Here is a 21,924-nt window from a genome sequence, read left to right on the forward strand (position 1 = left end):
AAAAGATAATTTGTTATAAGGGGGTTGTTACAGAATAAAGGGCAGAAATTCAGGTAGATTACAGAATGGGCTAGAACAAGAAAGCTGTTGGGAACTCAGGTCATATTCTCCCTCGGATTCATCTGTCTGCTTTTTAGACTAGATGTGGTATCCTTGATGGGCAAAGGGAATACTGGCAAAATTATGCAATAGATAAATTCACTGATCCCAACTTTTGATTTGCCTTGGAAAATCCCAGCATTACTTCCAGCTCCCTTTGTGACCTGGGTTAAGTCATTCCATTTCTTTGGGCTTCAATTCTCCTCTCTATAAAATGAGAAGTTCTTACCAGAGGATTCCTCGGTCTCTTCTGTGATCCTGGGAGGCCAAGGCAGGAGGATCGCCTGAGCCCAGGAGTTCGAGGGTGCAGTGAGCCAGGATCACACCACTATATTCCAGCCTGGGACACAGACCAAGACCCTGTCTCTAAATAAATAAATACATAAAAATGAAACTCTGTGATCCTAAGTGAAACTTCTAGGACAGAAGCACATTAATAATGTAGTTCAATGTGTGGATTTGGGGGAGAAAATGGGAAAGGGTTCTAGGGAAAGAAAGAACAAAAATTTGGGTGTAGCCTCAGTGTTGAGTTGTTACTTCGAGCTGGTGTCAAGTGAAGGCATTTGGGGAGATATAAATGGAGAATGGAAAAGACTTCTAACCCTGGCCTGGGGCAGTGGCTCAAGCCTGTAATCTCAGCACTGTGGGAGGCCGGGACAGGCAAATCACTTGAGGTCAGGAGTTCAGGACCAGCCTGGGCAACATGATGAAACCCTGTCTCCACCAAAAAATAAAAAAATTAGCCATGCGTGGTGGTGCATGCCTGTAGTCTCCAGCTACTCAGGAGGTTGAGGCAGGAGAATTGCTTGAACCCAGGAGGCAGAGGTTGTAGTGAGCTGAGATTCTGCCACTGCATTCCAGCTTGGGTGACAGAGTGACACTCTGTCTCAAAAAAAAAAAAAAAAGGTGCAGTGGCTCACACCTGTAATCCCAGCACTTTGGAAGGCCAAGGTGTGTGGATCACGTGAGGTCCGGAGTTCAAGACCAGCCTGGCCAAAATGGCGAAACCCCATCTCTACTAAAAATACAAAAATTAGGTGGGTGTGGTGATATATGCCTGTAATCCCAGATACTCAGGAGGCTGAGGTAGGAAAATCGCTTGAAACTGGGAAGCAGAGGTTGCAGTGGTGAAATAGCCCCACGGCACTCCAGTCTGGGCAATAGAGAGAGAGTTCGTCTCAAAAAACAAAAACAAACAAAACAACAACAACAACAAAAAAGACTTCTAACCCTGATCAAACCAGATTATTTTGAATGAAACGTCTCTCTCTCTCTCTCTCTCTGTTCTGTGAGCAAGTTCTGTGTGTAGAAAGATCAGTCCCTCTGTGTAGTGATTTAATCTGGTTTGTCTCTTCTTGGCTCAGAATTTTTGATAGGGCTTTCACCTAGGCCACAGAGAGAGAACCAAAGGGAAGACCCAAACATTTGAATGGCGTAATGAGTAAATCACATTTTTCTTGGTCTGTTTCCTTATCCATAAATTGAAAAGTTTGGTCTATGTGATCTCTGGGGTACTGCTCTGCTCAGCTCTTGACATTCTGTGGTTCTGAGTACTGAATTGAAAGCAGCTCTCCTCTTCTTGAATTCTCCTTTGTTGGACCAGACCTCTGTCTTCATTTCTCATCTGTTTATACCTCGCTGCCCTGTTTCTTTCTCCTGGGTGTCCTTTCTTTCTCAATTTCCTCAAATCCTTCTTGTTTCTTAGCTCCTTCATATCCTCTTTGTTTTCTATGTTTCTGCAGAACCCCAGATTACTCCCCGGGTCTCCAGTTTTCCATCTTCATGTCTGCCTATTCCTTTCTGCATCATTGGCTCCTAACTCAAGCAATCTCCTTGGGTTCCTCTGAGGGGCCCCTGGGATCCCCTATCATTGGTCCTTCTCACAGAAGCATACCCTTCTCCAGAGCCAAAGGATCAGATAGTCAGTGGATCAGGTAACAAACCTGCTGTCAGGTTACAGATATTGTTTGCTGAAAGACCACACTACGGTGTCAGTGGAGCCTCAGGCTGCCTGTAGTGCCGTGTCCTCACCTGGCTATCCCACAGGTGAGAATAACCAGGACTCACCACCTCCAGTACCAGTGTTCACCTGGAAACATGGCTTTGAGCCTCTGGCCACTGCTGCTGCTGCTGTCCTGCACAGGTGAGAAGAACAGTGAGCAGAACTGGGGATGAGGAGGAGAAGGGTGGCTAGAAAAAGACATTAAGAATGTGGAGATTAACCTATTAGATAAAAGGACAAAGGAGGGAGGCAGAGACTTGTGCAAAGGAAGACAATGAGGGTTAAGAAAGGCAGGCTGAGACTTACTGTGGGCCACCCAGCAGGGCTCAGCTCACCATCCCCTCACCTCATCTTTAGATCCAGGTAGGGAATGGTGCTCAGGGGCAGGGCTCTTTGGGCTCTAGGTTCCTCCTCTTTAGTAACCTCTGGTTTCTCTCCTTACAGTGACTCTGGCTCCTACTGGGCCTCAGTCCCTGGACCCTGGTCTCTCCTTCCTGAAGTCATTGCTCTCCACTCTGGACCAGGCTCCCCAGGGCTCCCTCAGCCGCTCACGGTTCTCTACATTCCTGGCCAATATTTCTTCTTCCTTTGAGCCTGGGAGAATGGAGGAGGGACCAGTAGGAGAGCCCCCACCTCTCCAGCCCCCTGCTCTCCGGCTCCATGATTTTCTAGTGACGCTGAGAGGCAGCCCCGACTGGGAGCCAATGCTAGGGCTGCTGGGGGATGTGCTGGCACTGCTGGGACAGGAGCAGACTCCCCGAGATTTCTTGGTGCACCAGGCAGGGGTGCTGGGTGGACTCATGGAGGTGCTGCTGGGAGCCTTAGTTCCTGGGGGTCCCTCTACCCCAACTCGGCCCCCATGCACCCGTGATGGGCCCTCCGACTGTGTCCTCGCTGCTGACTGGTTGCCTTCTTTGCTGCTGTTGTTAGAGGGCACACGCTGGCAGGCTCTGGTGCAGGTGCAGCCCAGTGCAGACCCCACCAATGCCACAGGCCTTGATGGGAGGGAGCCAACTCCTCACTTTTTGCAGGGTCTGTTGGGTTTGCTAACCCCAACAGGGGAGCTAGGCTCCGAGGAGGCTCTTTGGGGCGGTCTGCTACGCACAGTGGGGGCCCCCCTCTATGCTGCCTTTCAGGAGGGCCTGCTCCGTGTCACTCACTCCCTGCAGGATGAGGTCTTTTCCATTCTGGGGCAGCCAGAGCCTGATTCCAATGGGCAGTGCCAGGGAGGTGAGTGTGGCCAGGGCTGGGGTTGGGATGTGGCAGGGCAAGAAAAGGGAGATTGGGGTAGTTCTTTTCCTTACTCTTTTCCTCCTAGGTAACCTTCAACAGCTGCTCTTATGGTAAGTAATAGCGGACCACTTCTGAGGGAATGGGCCTGGGAAGTCTGGAGGTGGAGAGCTGAAGACATGAGCCTTCAGAGAGGAAGTGGAAACTGCTGGGAGGAGTGTGGTTTAGTGGTTTTGGAGTGAGTTGGTGTCCCAGCTCCACCTCTTCTTAGCCATATGACCTCAAGCAGGTTACATAGTCTTTCTATACCTCAGTTTCCCGATTTATAAAACAAGAATGATAATATTAGTTACCACAGAGTTGTTGCACCAGATTAAATGACTTGATACTGTATATGCAAACAACTTAAAACACTGCTGGCACATAGTGGTTAATACGTTAGTTAATAAAGATGGGATATGAAAAATGAGGACACAAATGGATTCCTCTACCCCCTTACCACTTCAGTACAATAGTGCCAGAGCACAGTTAGACATATTGAGTTGCTGAGCAGATTTCCTGACAAGAGGCCCGCTGGGGGTTGTGTTTAAGCTATCTAAAAGCATATGAATGAAGGAAAAAAAAGGGGCCAGGTGGGCAGAAAGAATACCAACTGGGTCTTCTCCTAGGTGATTTTGGGCCTTGGCAAGGCAGCTCTCTCCCTCTTGCCGCATTGCAACATTTCAGCCACTAATGCCTAAACTCTTAGGAACCTCACTTGTAAAAAAGCCCATGTTTGCCATGTCCCTTGAGGGGCTCTAGGTCAGGGTCAGAATATTCAGCTGGAGGAAATGTGAACTGACCAGATCCTACCTGCTCCTCCCTCTGCACCCAGGGGCATCCGGCACAACCTTTCCTGGGATGTCCAGGCGCTGGGCTTTCTGTCTGGATCACCACCCCCACCCCCTGCCCTCCTCCACTGCCTGAGCACGGGTGTGCCTCTGCCCAGAGCTTCTCAGCCCTCAGCCCATATGAGCCCACGCCAACGGCGAGCCATCACTGTGGAGGCCCTCTGTGAGAACCAGTCAGGCCCAGCACCACCCTACAGCATTTCCAACTTCTCCATTCACTTGCTCTGCCAGCACACCAAGCCTGCCACTCCACAGTCCCCTCCCAGCACCACTGCCATCTGCCAGACAGCTGTGTGGTATGCAGTCTCATGGGCACCAGGTGCTCAAGGCTGGCTACAGGCCTGCCATGACCAGTTTCCTGGTGAGTTTCTGGATGCAGTCTGTAGCAATCTCTCCTTTTCAGCCCTGTCTGGCTCCAACCGCCGCCTGGTAAAGCGGCTCTGTGCTGACCTGCTCCCACCCCCTACCAGCTGCCCTGAAGGCCTGCCCCCTGCTCCCCTCACCCCAGACATCTTCTGGGGCTGCTTCTTGGAGAATGAGACTCTGTGGGCTGAGCGGCTGTGTGGGGAGGCAAGTCTACAAGCTGTGCCTCCCAGCAACCAGGCTTGGGTCCAGCATGTGTGCCAGGGCCCTACCCTAGATGTCACTGCCTCCCCACCCTGCCACATTGGACCCTGTGGGGAACGCTGCCCAGATGGGGGCAGCTTCCTGGTGATGGTCTGTGCCAATGACACCATGTATGAGTCCCTGGTGCCCTTCTGGCCTTGGCTAGCAAGCCAATGCAGGATAAGCCGTGGGGGCAATGACACTTGCTTCCTAGAAGGGCTGCTGGGCCCCCTTTTGCCCTCTCTGCCACCATTGGGACCATCCCCACTCTGTCTGGCCCCCGGGCCCTTCCTGCTTGGCCTGCTATCCCAATTGCCACGCTGTCAGTCCTCTGTGCCAGCCCTTGCTAACCCCACACGCCTACACTATCTCCTGCGCCTGCTGACCTTCCTCTTGGGTCCAGGAGCTGGAGGGGCCGAGGCCCAGGGGATGCTGGGTCGGGCCCTACTCCTCTCTAGTCTCCCAGACAACTGCTCCTTCTGGGATGCCTTCCGCCCAGAGGGCCGGCTCAGTGTGCTACGAACGATTGGGGAATACCTGGAACAAGAGGAGGAGCAACCAGCGCCACCAGGCTTTGAACCCACTGTCAACCCCAGCTCTGGTATAAGCAAGATGGAGCTGCTGGCCTGCTTTAGTGTGAGTGCTCTACCAGAGCGAAAGCTCCTGGAACAGTGAGAAGGGCCACCAGGGGAATTCCTAGAATACTGAGAGGCAGCAGTATAGGGTAGTAGTTTAAGCACACAGCTCTAGAGTCAGACAGGCTTGGATTCATATCTTGGTTCTGTGACCAGCCTTGAATGAATTGTTTAACTCCTCTGAGCAATAGTTTTCTCATCTATAAACTGGGGATGATAATGGTATATGAGATGATACATGCTGTGGACATAGCACAGTGCATCATACATAAATGTACAGTAAATGTTACCTTGCTATTCTTGTGGGCTCTTTGACTCCCCCTTTCTGCACCAGAAAGAAAAGGGATCAGATGAGAGGACTCTAGTTTTTCCCCTAGAGAGTGAGAATTGGAGGCTGGCCAAATACAGGAAGATAGGGCAAGAATGAGAAAGATTCAGGGACACTACTGATCAGAAGACTTTGGTTCTAGTTTCAACGGTGCCACAAATTAGTGTGATCTTAGGCAAGCAATTTAATTTAGTTTTTCTGGGCTTCAGGTTTTACTCTGTAGAATGGAGGGGTTAGAACACGTTAAATACCACAATTCATTCACGGACTGCCTGTTATATGCAAGGTACTTTGCTAGGTTCTGCAGGATATATATAAACTCCTTACCCCATGATAGGGCCACCTTTTTTCAAGCCCTGGGCCCAGTAAAAGAGAATTAAATAGTCATAGTATTTGGTTCAGGTCTACAAGAATTTATTGAGCCAACTATAAACTGGCATGGGAGAGGGTACGAGAGAAATTAGAGACATTATCCTGGACCTAAATGAGCTTAATAGCTGAAGAATCACACTTGAGATGAAGGACAAGCATCCCAGCAAGTGGAGTTGGAATCCCTCTGGAGCTGCAAGAGAGACAAAGAAGACAGCTCTGTTTGCATCTTGTTTTTCTTCCCACCAGTCTGTGCTGTGGGATCTACTCCAGAGGGAAAAGAGTGTTTGGGTCCTGAAGATTCTAGTGCAGGTAAAAATTCTAGTGGAGGGCACAAGGATGGGCTGGGTAACAGCCTGGCTGGAGGTCCCTGCTCCCTGAGGCCATACCTGCCATGACCTGCTATTTGCAGGCGTACCTGCATATGCCCCCAGAAAACCTCCAGCAGCTGGTGCTTTCAGCAGAGAGGGAGGCTGCACAGGGCTTCCTGACCCTCATGTTGCAGGGGAAGCTGCAGGTGAGCATAGAGGGAAAGGGGAGCAAGGGCACCTGGAGCCTAGTGTTCAGAGGACTTGCCTTAGTGGGAGGAGGAACTCCAGAGAGGAAATGGCAGGGATACTGAGCATCGTCAGAGCCAGAATCCATTCCTGTGCCCCCACAGGTACCACCATCCGAGGAGCAGGCCCTGGGTCACCTGACAGCTCTGCTGCTCCAGCGGTACCCTCGCCTCACCTCCCAGCTCTTCATTGACCTGTCACCACTCATCCCTTTCTTGGCTGTCTCTGACCTGTTGCGCTTCCCACCATCCCTGTTAGCCAATGACAGTGTGTAAGTTTCCTGTACTACTCATCCTGCTCCTGTCAGGGTCAAGCAAGCAGCCCCATCCACCTGGAGCAGCCCCTTCCAGAGCTCCTCTCTGTTTTTTTTCTTTCGTGCCAGATAGGTAATGTGCCAACATGTAACAAGATTTGAGAGAGGCACATCTCACACCTGAGTGAAAACCCAATCATCATGCTGATGAACTACAAAAGGATCAGAGAGCTCCTCTCTATTAAAACCAGGGATAGTCTCCTTCCTATCTAGACACCAGGGTTACAGAGGGCCAGGGAAAAACAGTTTTAAAGAAGACAAAGGATTAAGATCCATTGCTGCCCGCAGCCTGGCTGCCATCCGGGATTACAGCCCAGGAATGAGGCCTGAACAGAAGGAGGCTCTGGCAAAGCGACTGCTGGCCCCTGAACTATTTGGGGAAGTGCCTGCCTGGCCCCAGGAGCTGCTGTGGGCTGTGCTGCCCCTGCTCCCCCACCTCCCTCTGGAGAACTTTCTGCAGCTCAGCCCTCACCAGGTATGAGAATCATCATCTTTACTTGACTGGCCCATCTTCTGCTAGTGGGGATGAGAGTCAATGGCATGTCTCTCAGTGGCACCTCCCTGCAAGAGCTCCACAGTGACCCCAGTGTGAGCTGACCTTCCCCATCTCAGATCCAGGCCCTGGAGGATAGCTGGCCAGCAGCAGGTCTGGGGCCAGGGCATGCCCGCCATGTGCTGCGCAGCCTGGTAAACCAGAGTGTCCAGGATGGAGAGGAGCAGGTACGCAGGTGAGTTGTCATGGGATCAGTAATCAAGGCCAGAGTGAAAGAGGTAGAGAGAGAAAGGTACAGATGTCATGGTGGGTCAGTGTTTTAGGAAGAAAGGGGCAAGAGAGTAGGCAGTGGCCCCAGGCAGCATGGAGTTCTAGGAGAGAGGTCTATAGATGGTACCCCTGTGTAGTGGTATAGTGGTCAGAGTGCCCAGTGTATGTACCCATACCATCTGCTGCCAGGCCTGCCTTAGTGCCAGCCTCAGGGACCATATGAAGGTCAGCTTCATGCCCTCCTCAGGCTTGGGCCCCTCGCCTGTTTCCTGAGCCCTGAGGAGCTGCAGAGCCTAGTACCCCTGAATGATCCGATGGGGCCAGTAGAGCGTGGGCTGCTGGAATGTGCAGCCAACGGGACCCTCAGCCCAGAAGGACGGGTGAGCCCCTTAGCACAAGCCTACAAGACTCTAGGCTTCCCCTGGGTCTGTGTGGATGGCTTTCCCATTGTGTCAACCAAGCTTGAGCACAGCGGTGCCAGCCCCCATTCCACTTTTGCAACCACCATTCCTTACTCCACGGCCATTCTTAGCTGTTACCACCTCTTTCTGGCCCTTCCCTATCTGGTCTGTGGCATCCCAAACATACCCGTTGCCATTTTGAACCTAATCCACTCCAGTCCAGTCCCTAGTTCCAAACCCTAGCCCAGGTTCTGGGAAATCAAGAGAGGAAGAAGGTTCATCTGTCTTTTCTCTCTAGTCCCAAACCTTCTTTGATTACAGGTGGCATATGAACTTCTGGGGGTGTTGCGCTCATCTGGAGGAGCAGTCCTGAGCCCCCGGGAACTGCGGGTCTGGGCCCCTCTCTTCCCACAGCTGGGCCTCCGCTTCCTGCAGGAGCTGTCAGAGCCCCAGCTTAGAGCCATGCTTCCTGTCCTGCAGGGAACTAGTGTTACACCTGCTCAGGTTTGCCTGTCTTACTCCCTGGCATTCACCCTCCATCCCCGCTTGAGCCCCAGTCAAGAGAATCACATTCAGGGAAAAAACCAGCCCCTCTTTTCCCTGGGTGAACAGTAGAGGTAAACTGTCCGCAGGTGGACACCTTCATTCCCCTTCCTCAGATCAAGAAGGTACCTGAGTCACTGAGGATGGTTACTGGGGATGGTTAAGAGGGAGTGGGAAGTTTTGGAGGGCCTGCCCTAGGAAGGCTGCTAAGGACCTGGCTGCTGGGTCCTGAGAGCTGTTGTTTTTGGTCCCATCCCTACACAGGCTGCCCTGCTGCTTGGACGGCTCCTCCCCAGGCACGATGTGAGTAGCACCAACTTCGCAGCCTCCCACCAGAGGTCTCCCTTTTTCCCTGGCTCCTGCATCTGCCCCTCCTCCCTCTCCGCTCCCGTCGTACTTACTGCCTTGCTGCCTTGTGATTGTTGTCTTCCCCACCACCCTTCTTCAGGCCTTGTCTCTCTTGCTCTTTAGCTATCCCTGGAGGAACTGTGCTCCTTGCACCTTCTGCTGCCAGGCCTCAGCCCCCAGACACTCCAGGCCATTCCTAGGAGAGTCCTGGTTGGGGCCTGTTCCTGCCTGGCCCCAGAACTGTCACGCCTCTCAGCCTGCCAGACCGCAGCACTGCTGCAGACCTTTCGGGTATGAGGGTAGCAAAGAGGGTGAGACAATCAGGGCTATGGGCTCTCTCTGGTTGGAAGACATCTTCCCTGTGGCCAGGGAAGGCCTTTCATACCTCCCCACTGACACACACACACAAGCAATTCTCATGCAGGTGAAAGATGGCGTTAAAAATATGGGTACAACAGGTTCCGGTCCAGCTGTGTGCATCCCTGGTCAGGTAAGTGTGAGATCTCCCAACTGAGCTCCTCTCTCCATTCCAGGGCAGTTTCATATGGCTTGTGCTGCCTCCCACACTACCCTGCGGTGGCCCTGAGAGTTCAGGTTAGCTCTTTACCCATTAGTAGTTCCAGATGCAGGACAGCATGACCCACATTGTCCCAGAATGTCAAATCTGGAAGGGCCTGAGAAATCTTCCAGGCCAACCACCTGCTTTCAGATGAAAAGACCAGTGCTCAGAGAAGCTAAGGAACTTTGTTCATCTGGTGCCTAACTAGCAGCAGAACTTGACCACAGCAGCCTGCAGTGTGAGGCTCTTAGGCATTTATTGATACAGTGGCAAATGCCATTCCACTTCTGCCCTAGCTTTGGTCCCTTTCCGCCCCCATGGTTCCTTTGCTCTGAGTGCTAAGTCTAGACTCTCTCACTACACTGCTATACCCATCACCGCCAGCAGCCTATTTCCACCACCTGGCCAGATTGCCTGCTTCCCCTGCTCCCATTAAAGCTGCTACAGCTGGATTCCTCAGCTCTTCTAGCAAACCGAAGACACTACCGGGAGCTGCCCTGGTCTGAGCAGCAGGTGATTCTCCCCACTTAATTTCAGAACTCTCTCCCTCAATGTAGTCTATCTTCTGTACCCATCCCTCAGCCCTATTTGGCCAGATTATCCTTAGTATCCTTTATTGATTGATTGATTGAGACAGAGTCACTCTGTTGCCTAGGTTGGAGTGCAGTGGCATGATCAGAGTTCAATGTAACCTCAAACTCCTGAGCTCAGGCAATCTTCTTGCCTCAGCCTCCTGAATAGCTAGGACTACCGGCGGTTACCACCATGCCTGGCTCATTTTTAAAATTTTTGTAGAGACAGACAATACAACAATGTGAACACTGTATTGAGACACTATGTTGAGGTATCATATTGCCCAGATTGGTCTTGAACTCCTGGCCTCAAGCAATCCTCCTGCCTTGGCTTCCTAAAGTGCTGGGATTACAGGCGTGAGCCGCTGCACCTACCCCCTTAGTATCACTTATAATGTGACTTGCTTTTCTTTTCCTTTTCCTTCCCTTTTTTTCATTTCTTTCTCACTCTCTCTAAGAGAGGAGTGGGCATCTGGGAGAGTGGGAGGCTGGTAGGTCCCACAGAGTGAAGAGGCAGGACTGGGTCCAAAGCATTCCTGCCTCTCCACTCTAGGGGGTATCCTTGAACAGTGTCTCTTCTGTGAAGTGGCTCCTCTTTCTTTCTCTTGTAGGCACAGTTTCTCTGGAAGAAGATGCAAGTACCCACCAACCTGACCCTTAGGAATCTACAGTGAGTAACTTGTGTTGAGCAGTGAATTGAATTCGATCAACATTTTTTTTAATTTGCTTACTGTGTGCCAGGCACTATGTGATATGGAATGGGAGAATATAGGGATGAATGATGCATAGTCCCTGCCTTGTGGACATTCTCCTAGCTCCTTTCTTTGCCCTTCTGTCCTTCCACAGTGCCATGCCTATCCTGACTAGAAACAAAGGACTCAGAAAACCTGGGTTCAGGTTCCAGTCCTGTCACCTACTTGTGCTCTTGGGCAAGTCATTTAACCTCCCTTTGTCATTTTTCACTTCTTTAAATGAGAATTAAAATGGCACCAGCTGCATAAGTAGTTATTATGAAGATTAAATGAAATAAGTCATGTAAGATATTTAACACAGTGCCTGGCCCATTGTAAACTCCCAGTAGATGTTTGCTACTATTAGTTTACTTCAGGGTGACTTCTGGCCAAGCAAGAATAAATAGGAATAAGAAGGTATCACTTTACTTAAACCCACAGTAAAAGAACCATGGGCTTCAGAATCTTTATTTATTTATTTATTTTCTGAGATGGAGTCCTGCTCTATTGCCCAGGCTGGAGTGCAATAGTGGCATGATTTCAGCTCACTGTAACCTTCGCCTCCCAGGTTCAAGCAATTCTCCTGTCTCAGCATCCAGAGTAACTAGGAATACAGGCATGCGCCACCATGCCCAGCTAATTTTTGTATTTTTAGTAGAGATGGGGTTTCACCATGTTGTCCAGGCTGGTCTTGAACTCCTGACGTCAGGTGATCTGCCCACCTCGGCCTCCCAAGGGCTTCAGAATCTACGCTATGGCTCTAGTTTCAGTTTACCACATTTCTAGTAGAATAATGTTGAGAATGTTACCTGACATCTGTAAATTCTTTTCTTCTCTGATAAACAACAGTGATGTATGGGAAACTGATGAGAATATATTAAAACATTGATCAAGGCCAGGCGCGGTGGCTCAAGCCTGTAATCCCAGCACTTTGGGAGGCCGAGGCAGGTGGATCACGAGGTCGAGAGATCGAGACCATCCTGGTCAACATGGTGAAACCCCGTCTCTACTAAAAATCCAAAAAAATTAGCTGGGCATGGTGGCGTGTGCCTGTAATCTCAGCTACTCAGGAGGCTGAGGCAGGAGAATTGCCTGAACCCAGGAGGCAGAGGTTGCGGTGAGCCAAGATCATGCCATTGCACTCCAGCCTGGGGAACAAGAGCAAAAATCCGTCACAAAAAATAAAAAATAAATAAAAATAAATAAAAATAAATAAAAAACATTGCTCAAACCATAAATTGCCTAAATGAAGAGCTGTACTTGTGTTGAGAGTACTGATATCAAGGAGCAGACAGGCTGTGGCCTGTGTTGAATGAGCATCTACCCACTCACATACCCACAGGGCTCTGGGCACCATGGCAGGGGGCATGTCCTGTGAGTTTCTGCAGCAGATCAACTCAATGGTAGACTTCCTTGAAGTGGTGCACATGATCTATCAACTGCACACTAGAGTTCGAGGGAGCCTGGTGAGAGGGGGTGCTGGGATATTAGTGGGAGCAGGGAGGCTGGGACCCTAGGTATAGAACCCAGCTCTTATGTTCTGCTCTGGCCTCACCCTGCTTCCCTACAGAGGGCCTGTATCTGGGCAGAGCTACAGCGGAGGATGGCAATGCCAGAACCAGAATGGACAACTCTAGGGCCAGAACTGAATGGGCTGGATAGCAAGCTACTCCTGGACTTACCGTAAGTACTATAGCTGGAGATATTGACCCCTCAGAAAACTCAATCTAGGGTGAAGATCTACCCTTAGGGAATGCCCTGGAGGAGGTGGTTTTTCTGTGTGGTAGTTCCGTGACATCATTTATAGTCCAAAGCAGAAGATTCTATTCAAAGTTGCTCTGTGTATTGACTGGTTCCCAGAACATGGTGCCAGCATGGGGCAGCTGAGGGTGGCAACACTGTATCGAGGCCTGCCAAGTAATCTTACAATAACCTAACCCACATTAATTGAGATAGAGTATCTGAAGTGAGGGAGGCAATGATCCAATTCTGCCCCAAAGGATTGTAGTTTGCTCAGGGCCCTGTGTTCTCAGTGCATTCAGAGGCGTAGATAGAAAGAAAATATATTAAAAACGTGATAAATACATTGAAATACCTGAGGGGCTATCAAGTAGAAATTAGATTGTCATATTTATGAGTGGCCCCATTGGGCAAGACTAAGAATAATTAGAGGAGATCAGATTTTTACATAGTATAGGAAAAACTAGGGCCAGGCGCAGTGGCTCACGCCTGTATTCCTAGCACTTTGGGAGGCCAAGGTGGGTGGATCACGAGGTCAAGAGATCGAGACCATCCTGGTCAACATGGTGAAACCCCGTCTCTACTAAAAATACAAAAAATTAGCTGGGCATGGTGGTGCGTGCCTGTAAATCCAAGCTACTCAGGAGGCTGAGGCAGGAGAATTGCCTGAACCCAGGAGGCGGAGGTTGCGGTGAGCCAAGATCGCGCCATTGCACTCCAGCCTGGGTAACGAGAGCGAAACTCTGTCTCAAAAAAAAAACCTAAGGTAGTGAGTTCCTGGTCATTGGAGTTGTTTGAGCCTAGGCCAGATGACCCCATGGCAGGAATGTTGTGGAGCACATTCACATATAGGTTGTGAGAAGAGAAGGCTGTAGGAACCCAAGGCTCCTCCCAACCCAGAGAGCTAGAAGTTTTTGAGTATCTTACTCATATGCTGCCTTTCTTGTTTCACCCCCACCACGACCCCATTGCCATCTGCACTGTAAGTCAGAGTAGGAAAATGCTAGTGTTATAGTCTTCCTGGAGAGATATGGAGATGATATGGAGTAAAAGCAGTTGACTTCATTCTTTATTTCTTTTTTTTTTTTTTTTTTTTTTTTGAGACAGAGTCTCACTCTGTTGCCCAGGCTGGAGTACAGTGATATGATCTATGCTTACTGCAGTCTCTGCCTTCCAGGTTCAAGCAATTCTCCTGCCTCAGTCTCCCAAGGAGCTGAGACTATAGGTATGCACCACCACACCAGGCTAATTTTTGTATTTTTTATAGAGACGAGGTTTCACTATGTTGGCCAGGCTGGTTTCGAACTCCTGGCCTCAAGTGATCCACCTGCCTCAGCCTCCCAACATTCTTACATATTTATAGGGCTTTCCACAGACGTTAGCTCTTGTGTGACTTAGCCCAATTCCAGAATTGGCAATGCTAGGTAGGGTACAGGCTGTCACTTCTGATTTCTGGGCAAAAGGGTTTTTTGTATTTGTATTTATTTATTTATGAAACAGAGTCTCACTCTGTCACCCAGGCTGGAATGCAATGGCATGATCTCAGCTCACTGCAACCTCTACCTCCCGGGTTCAAGCCATTCTCCTGCCTCAGCTTCCTGAGTACCTGGGATCACAGGCACGTATTACCACACCTGGCTAATTTTTGTATTTTTAGTAGAGATGGTCAGGAGAATTGCCTGAACCCAGGAGGCGGAGGTTGTACTAAAAATACAATTTTGTATTTTTAGTAGAGATGACCACGTTGGTCAGGCTGGTCTCGAACTCTTGACCTTGTGATCCACCGGCCTCAGCCTCCCAAAGTGCTGGGATTACAGGTGTGAGTCACTGCGCCAAGCCTGTTTTTATTTTTTTAATGCTATTCAAATCTGTTTAAATACGTGGGTTCCGTGAGACTATTTAGAATCCCAAGGTCACAGATGAGGTGAAACATCCTAGACCATGTGTCAGAAAACTTGAGTTCCTCATTAGTGAAGGAGGCATAAGAAAAACACCTATTTTGTCCAGGCACAGTGGATCACACCTGTAATCCCGGTACTTTGGGAAGACAAAGTGGGTGGATCGCTGAGGTCAGGGGTTCAAGACTGGCCTGGCCAGCATGGCAAAATGCCATCTCTACTAAATACACAAAAATTAGCTGGGTGTGTTGGCACACGCCTGTAATTCCAGGTACTTGGGAGGCTGAGGCAGGAAAATTGCTTGAACCTGGGAAGTAGAGGTTGTAGTGAGCTGAGATCACAGCACCACTGCACTCCGGCCTGGGTAATGGAATGAGGCCAGGTCTTATTGTAGGATCAAATGAGATAACACCTGAAAGAACTTTGTAAATTGCATAGCATTATGCAAACAAGAAGGGGTCTCCTCACAAGTAGAGGAAGGGTGGCCCTTTGGGAAAAAACTGGAATTGGGAGTGAGAGACCCTAACTTTGATCTCTGTGAACCTGTTTTTTAATCTGTAAAATGAGAAAATGTTAATGATATTTAATATTTGGAGCTTTTGAGTCCATTAGAGTAGGTAGGAGTGTTTGTTATTTCTTTTTAGGAAGACTAGAAATGTGTCACTCCCTTTTTCTCCTCCATTCAAGCTTGATGGTGGGAATTGGGCATGGAGTTGTTTACTATCAGTTCTTGTCCTGTCCAGCTTCATTAAGTTTGGTCTGGGGTCACATCTTAGCTGAGGAACTTGGTGTTCTGTGGTTCCTTCTCAACTTGGTTCAGTTCCAACTGAATGCTGTTGTTGTCACATTGCTATAACAGAATCCAGCTAATGGACAGACTATCCAATGAATCTATTATGTTGGTGGTGGAGCTGCTGCAAAGAGCTCCAGAGCAGCTGTTGGCACTGACCCCACTCCACCAGGCAGCCCTGGCAGAGAGGGCACTACAAAACCTGGTAAGAGTCCACCCTACCAGACTGAGATTTGCTGCCCTGGGCAATTCTTGCTTCTCGGACAATGCTCTCTGACTGTCCCCCAAATCTCTACTTCTTGCTTTGTTGCTGCCAAACAGGTTCCTTTCTACAAGGCCCTGTTTTTGCCTCCGGCTTCTATTCCTTGACAATCTGTTTCATGTTACTTGTCAATACCTCTTGGAGCCCAAGAAATCCTTTGGAGTCCACTTCTCAGTCTTTCTGCCTGCTCCTATGTGGGCTCATCGCTTAAGAAAGTGAACGAAGGCAGTGAGCATCATAGGGTGCTGAGTTGAGAGCAAGAGGGAGGAAGGATCAAGGGGCTTGGTGTCTTGATCAAAGTGTCTGGTACTCTGAGTCAGAGGTGCATTTGTCCAAGTTCCGATGCTCCTCTCCAGGCTCCAAAGGAGACTGCAGTTTCAAGGGAGGTGCTGGAGACCTTAGGCCCTTTGGTTGGATTCCTGGGGATAGAGAGCACACGACGGATCCCCCTAAAGATCCTGCTGTCCCATCTCAGTCAGCTGCAAGGCTACTGCCTAGGAGAGACATTTGCCACAGAACTGGGATGGCTGCTATTGCAGGAGCCTGTTCTTGGGTATGGACCTTTGAGAACTTCAGATTCTAATTCATCCTATACCCAGTCCCTCAACCACCATAATCAGTGGCAGTCTGTTTCATATTCTTAAGGTCCCTGGAGCCCCCTGTTCCAAATCCTAGCATGTCCTCTTTCCCCTTTCTTTTCCTCACAGTTCCCTCAGCTCCCCAGCCCCTGATCTTCTTCCTGTCCCCCAGGAAACCAGAGTTATGGAGCCAGGATGAAGTAGAGCAAGCTGGACGCCTACTATTCACTCTGTCAATTGAGGCAATTTCCTTGATCCCCAGGGTGAGATGAAGGAACAAGAGAAGGGAGTAAATGCATAGAGGGGACTGGTGAGCTGTTTATGGGGACCCATGGCCAAAGAAGGCAAAGGATGTGAAGCCTAGTTCTGGGGGGAGACTGCGAAACAGAGACAGGACTTTGTAAATATAGCTATAACAGTAGGCCCTGACCTGTCCAGATCTCCCCACTCTCCTTCTATCTTCTCATGCAGGAGGCCTTGGGTCCAGAGACCCTGGAGCGGCTTCTAGAAAAGCAGCAGAGCTGGGAGCAGAGTAGATTTGGACAGCTGTGTAGGGGGCCACAGCTTGCTGCCAAGAAAGCAGCCCTGGTAGCAGGGGTGGTGCGACCAGCTGCTGAAGATCTTCCAGGTGAAACTGCTCAAATACTCATATGCCCAGTAGGATGTACAGGGAGTATCCGACAGTCTGGTTGCTACATGTGCTCTTCTCTGGGATTGGGTTTTCTAATTTATAAAGCAAGGTTAGAGGTTAGAGTGATGATCTTCAAGTCTCTTCTAGTTCTAGAATTCTATAGCTCCGGGAGTTTGTAAACTATTAAATTTTCTTTTAGCCCACAACTCCCATTTTCCTGCTCTCTTGTCTCTATAAAAACAGCTGACTCAGCTCTAGCTTGGCTAAGTGTGGAGCTCTCTGCTGGGGAGAGCCCTAGAAGCTCTGAAGGAGGCATTGTGAGGCTAAAGAACTGGGTTTGAATTCAGCTCTGCCATTAAATGCCTGGGCAACATCCTTAGTCTTCCATCTATAAAACGAGGGACTTGGCATGTCCAATCACTTCTTGTTCTATTATCTTCTAAGCCCTATAAATCTTACCCTGTAATAATTCCTTGATCCCTACTTCCCCCAGTGCCCCATCCTCCAAAGGTTGGAAGGGTCATTCCATCTACAGATATCTCTCTGGGCATATGTTAATACTACACTGACCTCCTGGCCCTGCCTTCCTTCTTCAGAACCTGTGCCAAATTGTGCAGATGTACGAGGGACATTCCCAGCAGCCTGGTCTGCCACCCAGATTGCAGAGATGGAGCTCTCAGACTTTGAGGACTGCCTGACACTATTTGCCGGAGACCCAGGACTTGGGCCTGAGGAACTGCGGGCAGCCATGGGCAAAGCAAAACAGGTTAGGGATGGAGAGCCAACTGGGGTCGGCCATGAGGAAGTTGTTTGGGTGTGATGTGGGACACGAAGAGAAAGAAGAGTTGGATGAGAGGTAGGGGAAGCAGGAGATAAAAGAGTTAAAAGATTTGGGTCACAAGTAGGAGGTAAGGGGAGATAAATCTTGAGGAAAGAGAGCCAGTACAATGAATAGAGGAACAAAGCAGTAATTACCAAATTTTAATGCGTATCACAGTCATCAAGGGAACCAACTTTTTCCTTTATTTTCTTTTTTCTTTCTTAAAAAAATTATGGCATGCTTCATGAATTTGCATGTTATACTTGCACAGGTCCCATGCTAATCTCTTTATCATTCCAATTTTTTTTTTTGTATATATGCTGCTGAAGCAAGCATGGAACAGGTTTTTTTTTTTTTTTTTGAGATGGAGTTTCGCCCTTGTTACCCAGGCTGGAGTGTAATGGCGCGATCTCGGCTTACCGCAACCTCCGCTTCCTGGGCTCAGGCAATTCTCCTGCCTCAGCCTCCTGAGTAGCTGGGATTACAGGCACATGCCACCATGCCCAGCTAATTTTTTGCATTTTTAGTAGAGACGGGGTTTCACCATGTTGATCAGGATGGTCTCGATCTCTCGACCTCGTGATCCACCCGCCTCGGCCTCCCAAAGTGCTGGGATTACAGGCTTGAGCCACCGCGCCCGGCTTTTTTTTTTTTTTTTTTTTTAAGATGGAGTCTCACTCTGTCACCCAGGCTGGAATGCAATGGTTTGATCTCTGCTCACTGCAACCTCTGCCTCCTGGGTTCAAATGATTCTCCTGCCTCAGCCTCCTGAGTATCTGGGATTACAGGCGTGCACCACCACACCTAGCTAATTTTTTGTACTTTTAGTAGAGACAGGGTTTCACCATGCTGGTAGGACTGGTGTTGAACTGCTGACCTTTTGATTGGCCTCCCAAATTGCTGGGATTACAGGCATGAGCCACCACGCCCGGCTGGGAACAGGTTTTTAATGCCGATGCTGGATTACCATGCTAGACAGACTTAATAAAAACCTCTGGGAAGCCGGACCAATGGCTCATGCCTGTAATCCCAGCACTTTGGGAGGCTGAGGCACGTGGATTGCTTAAGCTCAGGAGTTTGAGACCAGACAACATGGCGAAACCCTGCCCTGAGACCAGGGCAACATGGCGAAACCCTGTCTCTACTAAAAACAGAAAAAAAATTAGCTGGGTGTGGTGGTGCACACCTGTAATTCCAGCTACTGGGGAGGCTGGAGTAGGAGAATCCCCTGAGCCTAGGAGGTGGAAGGTGCAATGAGCCGAGATCACACCAGTGCACACCAGCCTGGGTGTCAGAGCAAGACCCGGTCTCAAAAATAAATAAATAAATAAATAAATAAATCAGTCGATCGGTCAGTCAGTCTCTGGGAGAAAGTGTCCAGACATCTTTTTTTTTTTTTTTTTTTTGGAGACAAACTCTGTCACCCAGGTTAGAGTGCAGTGGTGTGATCTCTGCAACCTCTACATCCTGGGCTCAAACGATCCTCCTGCCTCAGCCTCTCAAGTAGCTGGGACTACAGGTGCATCCCACCACACCCGACTAATTTTTGTATTTTTGGTAGAGATGGGGTTTCACTATGTTTCCCAGAATGGTTTCAAACTCCTGGGCTCAAGCATTACTCCCAGCTCAGCCTCCCAAAGTGCTAAGATTTCATGTGTGAGCCACAGTGCCAGTCCTCAGACATTTTAATAAGTGTCTCTGTGTCTGATGCACATAAAAGTTTAGAACTCCTGGACTAAAGTTAGTTTGCTCTTCTTTTCTACTGACTCTAATGTCTTTCAAAACTCCTTAGTCAGAGGAACTGTAAGGCAACTGCCTCATTCTGTAGTGGAGGAAATTAACAAAAAGGCAAGTGACTTGCCTGGAGTTATAACAGCTAAGGGCAGAGGCAAGACTTAAAGCCCAGCATTCTGACTCCCATTCCACTGCTTTTCCACTCACACTGTTCCTCTCTTTCTCCTAGTTGTGGGGTCCCCCCCGGGGATTTCGTCCTGAGCAGATCCTGCAGCTGGGTCGGCTCTTAATAGGTCTAGGAGATCGGGAACTACAGGAGCTGATTCTAGTGGACTGGGGAGTGCTGAGCACCCTGGGGCAGATAGATGGTTGGAGCTCCACCCAGGTAATACCTTTTATCCTTCCTACCATTTCCCAAACACCCATCCCATGGACCCAGCCCTCTAGATCAGGCGGCCCCAAACTACTGCCCGAGGGCCGCATGCGGCCCCCTGAGGCCATTTATCCGCCCCCCCCCACACTTCAGGAAGGGGCACCTCTTTCATTGGTGGTCAGTGAGAGGAGCACAGTAGGTGGCGGCCCTCCAATGGTCTGAGGGACAGTGAACTGGCCCCCTGTGTAAAAAGTTTGGGGACGCCAGTCTAGATCATCTGAAGCCCAAGGAATTTTTCCCTGTGACCCTACCTGGTCATTCTTTCTATCTTTTCTTAATACCCCATGCTAGTAACCTTCAGGACTCTGATTTATTCACTCTGAGGTCCTGGCCACATAGTACTGTCTCCTGCCTCTTTTTCCCAAAGGCCTCCTCCTTTTCTCTCCTTCTCTTTTTTGAATCCTCAACCTTCCCCATGGCACTTTAGGTCTTAATATTAACAGGATATAACCCATCAACACCTATCACTTCCCTGTCCATTAATTCTCCATACTTTTCTCCTTTCCCTCTGCCCCTAACCCCCACCCCAGCTCCGGGTTGTGGTCTCCAGTTTCCTACGGCAGAGTGGTCGGCATGTGAGCCACTTGGACTTCATTCATCTGACAGCACTGGGTTATACGCTCTGTGGACTGCGGCCAGAGGAGCTACAGCACATCAGCAGTTGGGAGTTTAGGTCACTTGTGAAAGGGCTGAGGGTGGTGGTATTGAGGTAAATGTGGACTTAACTGGGGAAAGAAGGGTCATGAAGGTGTGGTCCCATGGAAGAAGGGAACTCATTTGAAGCCATCTCTTCCTTTGTCTCATGACTACAACCCTTTTGCTGAAGCTGAATTCTTCTTCCTTCCTTCCCACTCTTCTGCAGCCAAGCAGCTCTCTTCCTGGGCATGCTGCATCTCCAGTGCTCTGAGGAACAACTGGAGGTTCTGGCCCACCTCCTTGTACTGCCTGGTGGCTTTGGCCCAATCAGTAACTGGGGGCCTGAGATCTTCACTGAAATTGGCACAATAGCAGGTGGGAAGCTGGTATAAGTTGGTTTGGTTTCTATACCATGGGTGGACTGAATGGAAAACTGCCCTGCAATTCTTAGGTGGGGGCCTGAGAAGGTATTTAGGTAAGGGGCTGGAGACATACTGGGGAAGGTCTGCAGTAGGGCATTTTGGGAGTAGTTAGAGAGGTCTATAGGTTTGAAGAGAAGGAAGGTCAGTCTAAGACAATATTTGGATGCCACTTGCTTCAACAGCTGGGATCCCAGACCTGGCTCTTTCAGCACTGCTGCGGGGACAGATCCAAGGTCTTACTCCTCTTGCCATTTCTGTCATCCCTCCTCCTAAATTTGCTGTAAGTATTAATGGACTGGGATGACTACAGGAGAGCCAGGGCCCAACAGGGACTACATGCATGCACTGATTCCTACCCCTGCCCCTAGGTGGTGTTTAGTCCCACCCAACTGTCCAGTCTCACCAGTGCTCAGGCTGTGGCTGTCACTCCTGAGCAAATGGCCTTTCTGAGTCCTGAGCAGCGACGAGCTGTTGCATGGGCCCAGCATGAGGGGAAGGGGAGCCCAGAACAGCAAGGTGAGTTCCCAGCTGCACAGTTTGACCCTCCATCTCCTGACCCAGAATCAGACCCCAGGAAGATCCCTGGAGTGAAGGAGTCTACAGGCAGAGAGCTAATTTCCAAGTATCAACGCTCCTGGAGAGCAGAGTTGTGACATTACTTCCATTCTCTGTCTATTATAGGTCGAAGTACAGCCTGGGGCCTCTGGGACTGGTCACAACCTTCCTGGTCCCTGGTATTGACAATCAGCTTCCTTGGCCACCTGCTATGAGCCTAGAAGGTGGAAGGAGTAGAAGGAGACTGTGGGGAGAAAAATCTTAAGTCATAAAGAATAAAGTGCAAATAGAAGTGCATCCTGATTATTCTCAGAAGCTGATGAGGAATATGGGTAAAATGTTAATGCTTTCCACCCACCTGAGAATCAGTGTTCCTGGCATGCCATAACTGGAGTCTCTTTCCATCATAAATAATCCCACTGCCTCTTTTCATTTCCTGAAGGCTGCTCCCTCCTCACCCCACCGTTAGAAATAACACA

At 49.6% G+C, this 21,924-nt stretch overlaps 1 protein-coding gene, 1 non-coding gene and 1 pseudogene across 8 annotated transcripts; 1 reads left to right on the plus strand and 2 right to left on the minus strand.

The window, feature by feature from the left end:
* The first annotated feature begins 1,913 nt into the window (after positions 1–1,913).
* On the plus strand, positions 1,914–21,908 carry STRC (stereocilin). Of its 7 annotated transcripts, none has more exons than XM_039469480.2 (29): positions 1,914–2,242; positions 2,546–3,331; positions 3,420–3,444; positions 4,206–5,463; positions 6,409–6,471; positions 6,572–6,676; positions 6,821–6,987; positions 7,318–7,504; positions 7,642–7,757; positions 8,040–8,172; positions 8,515–8,697; positions 9,001–9,039; positions 9,208–9,375; positions 9,509–9,574; positions 10,028–10,156; positions 10,827–10,885; positions 12,289–12,412; positions 12,517–12,629; positions 15,444–15,579; positions 15,993–16,189; positions 16,387–16,477; positions 16,686–16,842; positions 17,442–17,611; positions 19,629–19,784; positions 20,363–20,505; positions 20,695–20,843; positions 21,073–21,170; positions 21,259–21,406; positions 21,572–21,908. In XM_039469480.2, exons 1-29 carry the CDS (start codon positions 2,197–2,199, stop codon positions 21,658–21,660), a joined length of 5,301 nt encoding a protein of 1,766 aa, XP_039325414.1. In that variant the 5' UTR covers positions 1,914–2,196; the 3' UTR covers positions 21,661–21,908. The 7 variants fall into 7 exon arrangements, with proteins under 7 accessions (XP_039325414.1, XP_074249799.1, XP_074249797.1 ...); XM_074393698.1 differs by having other exon boundaries at positions 10,031–10,156; XM_074393696.1 differs by having other exon boundaries at positions 1,914–2,033; positions 2,146–2,242; positions 21,259–21,633.
* LOC120364196 (small nucleolar RNA U13) lies at positions 7,093–7,193 on the minus strand. The gene has a single exon (XR_005579537.1). It is a non-coding gene; the product is annotated as a small nucleolar RNA U13 (small nucleolar RNA).
* LOC120364132 (U6 spliceosomal RNA) lies at positions 17,892–17,986 on the minus strand (annotated as a pseudogene).
* Positions 21,909–21,924: the final 16 nt, after the last annotated feature.

The sequence above is a fragment of the Saimiri boliviensis genome, chromosome 2, assembly GCF_048565385.1.
Source record: "Saimiri boliviensis isolate mSaiBol1 chromosome 2, mSaiBol1.pri, whole genome shotgun sequence".
Classification (NCBI taxonomy): Eukaryota; Metazoa; Chordata; class Mammalia; order Primates; family Cebidae; genus Saimiri; species Saimiri boliviensis.

Coding starts and splice junctions, on each gene's coding strand:
- STRC (XM_074393695.1), top strand. CDS start 2,197: ATGGCTTTGAGCCTCTGGCCACTGCTGCTGCTGCTGTCCTGCACAG. Junction 6,677..6,820: donor TGTTGCAGGGGAAGCTGCAG/GTGAGCATAGAG, acceptor GTGCCCCCACAG/GTACCACCATCCGAGGAGCA. Junction 10,157..10,826: donor TGCCCTGGTCTGAGCAGCAG/GTGATTCTCCCC, acceptor TTTCTCTTGTAG/GCACAGTTTCTCTGGAAGAA.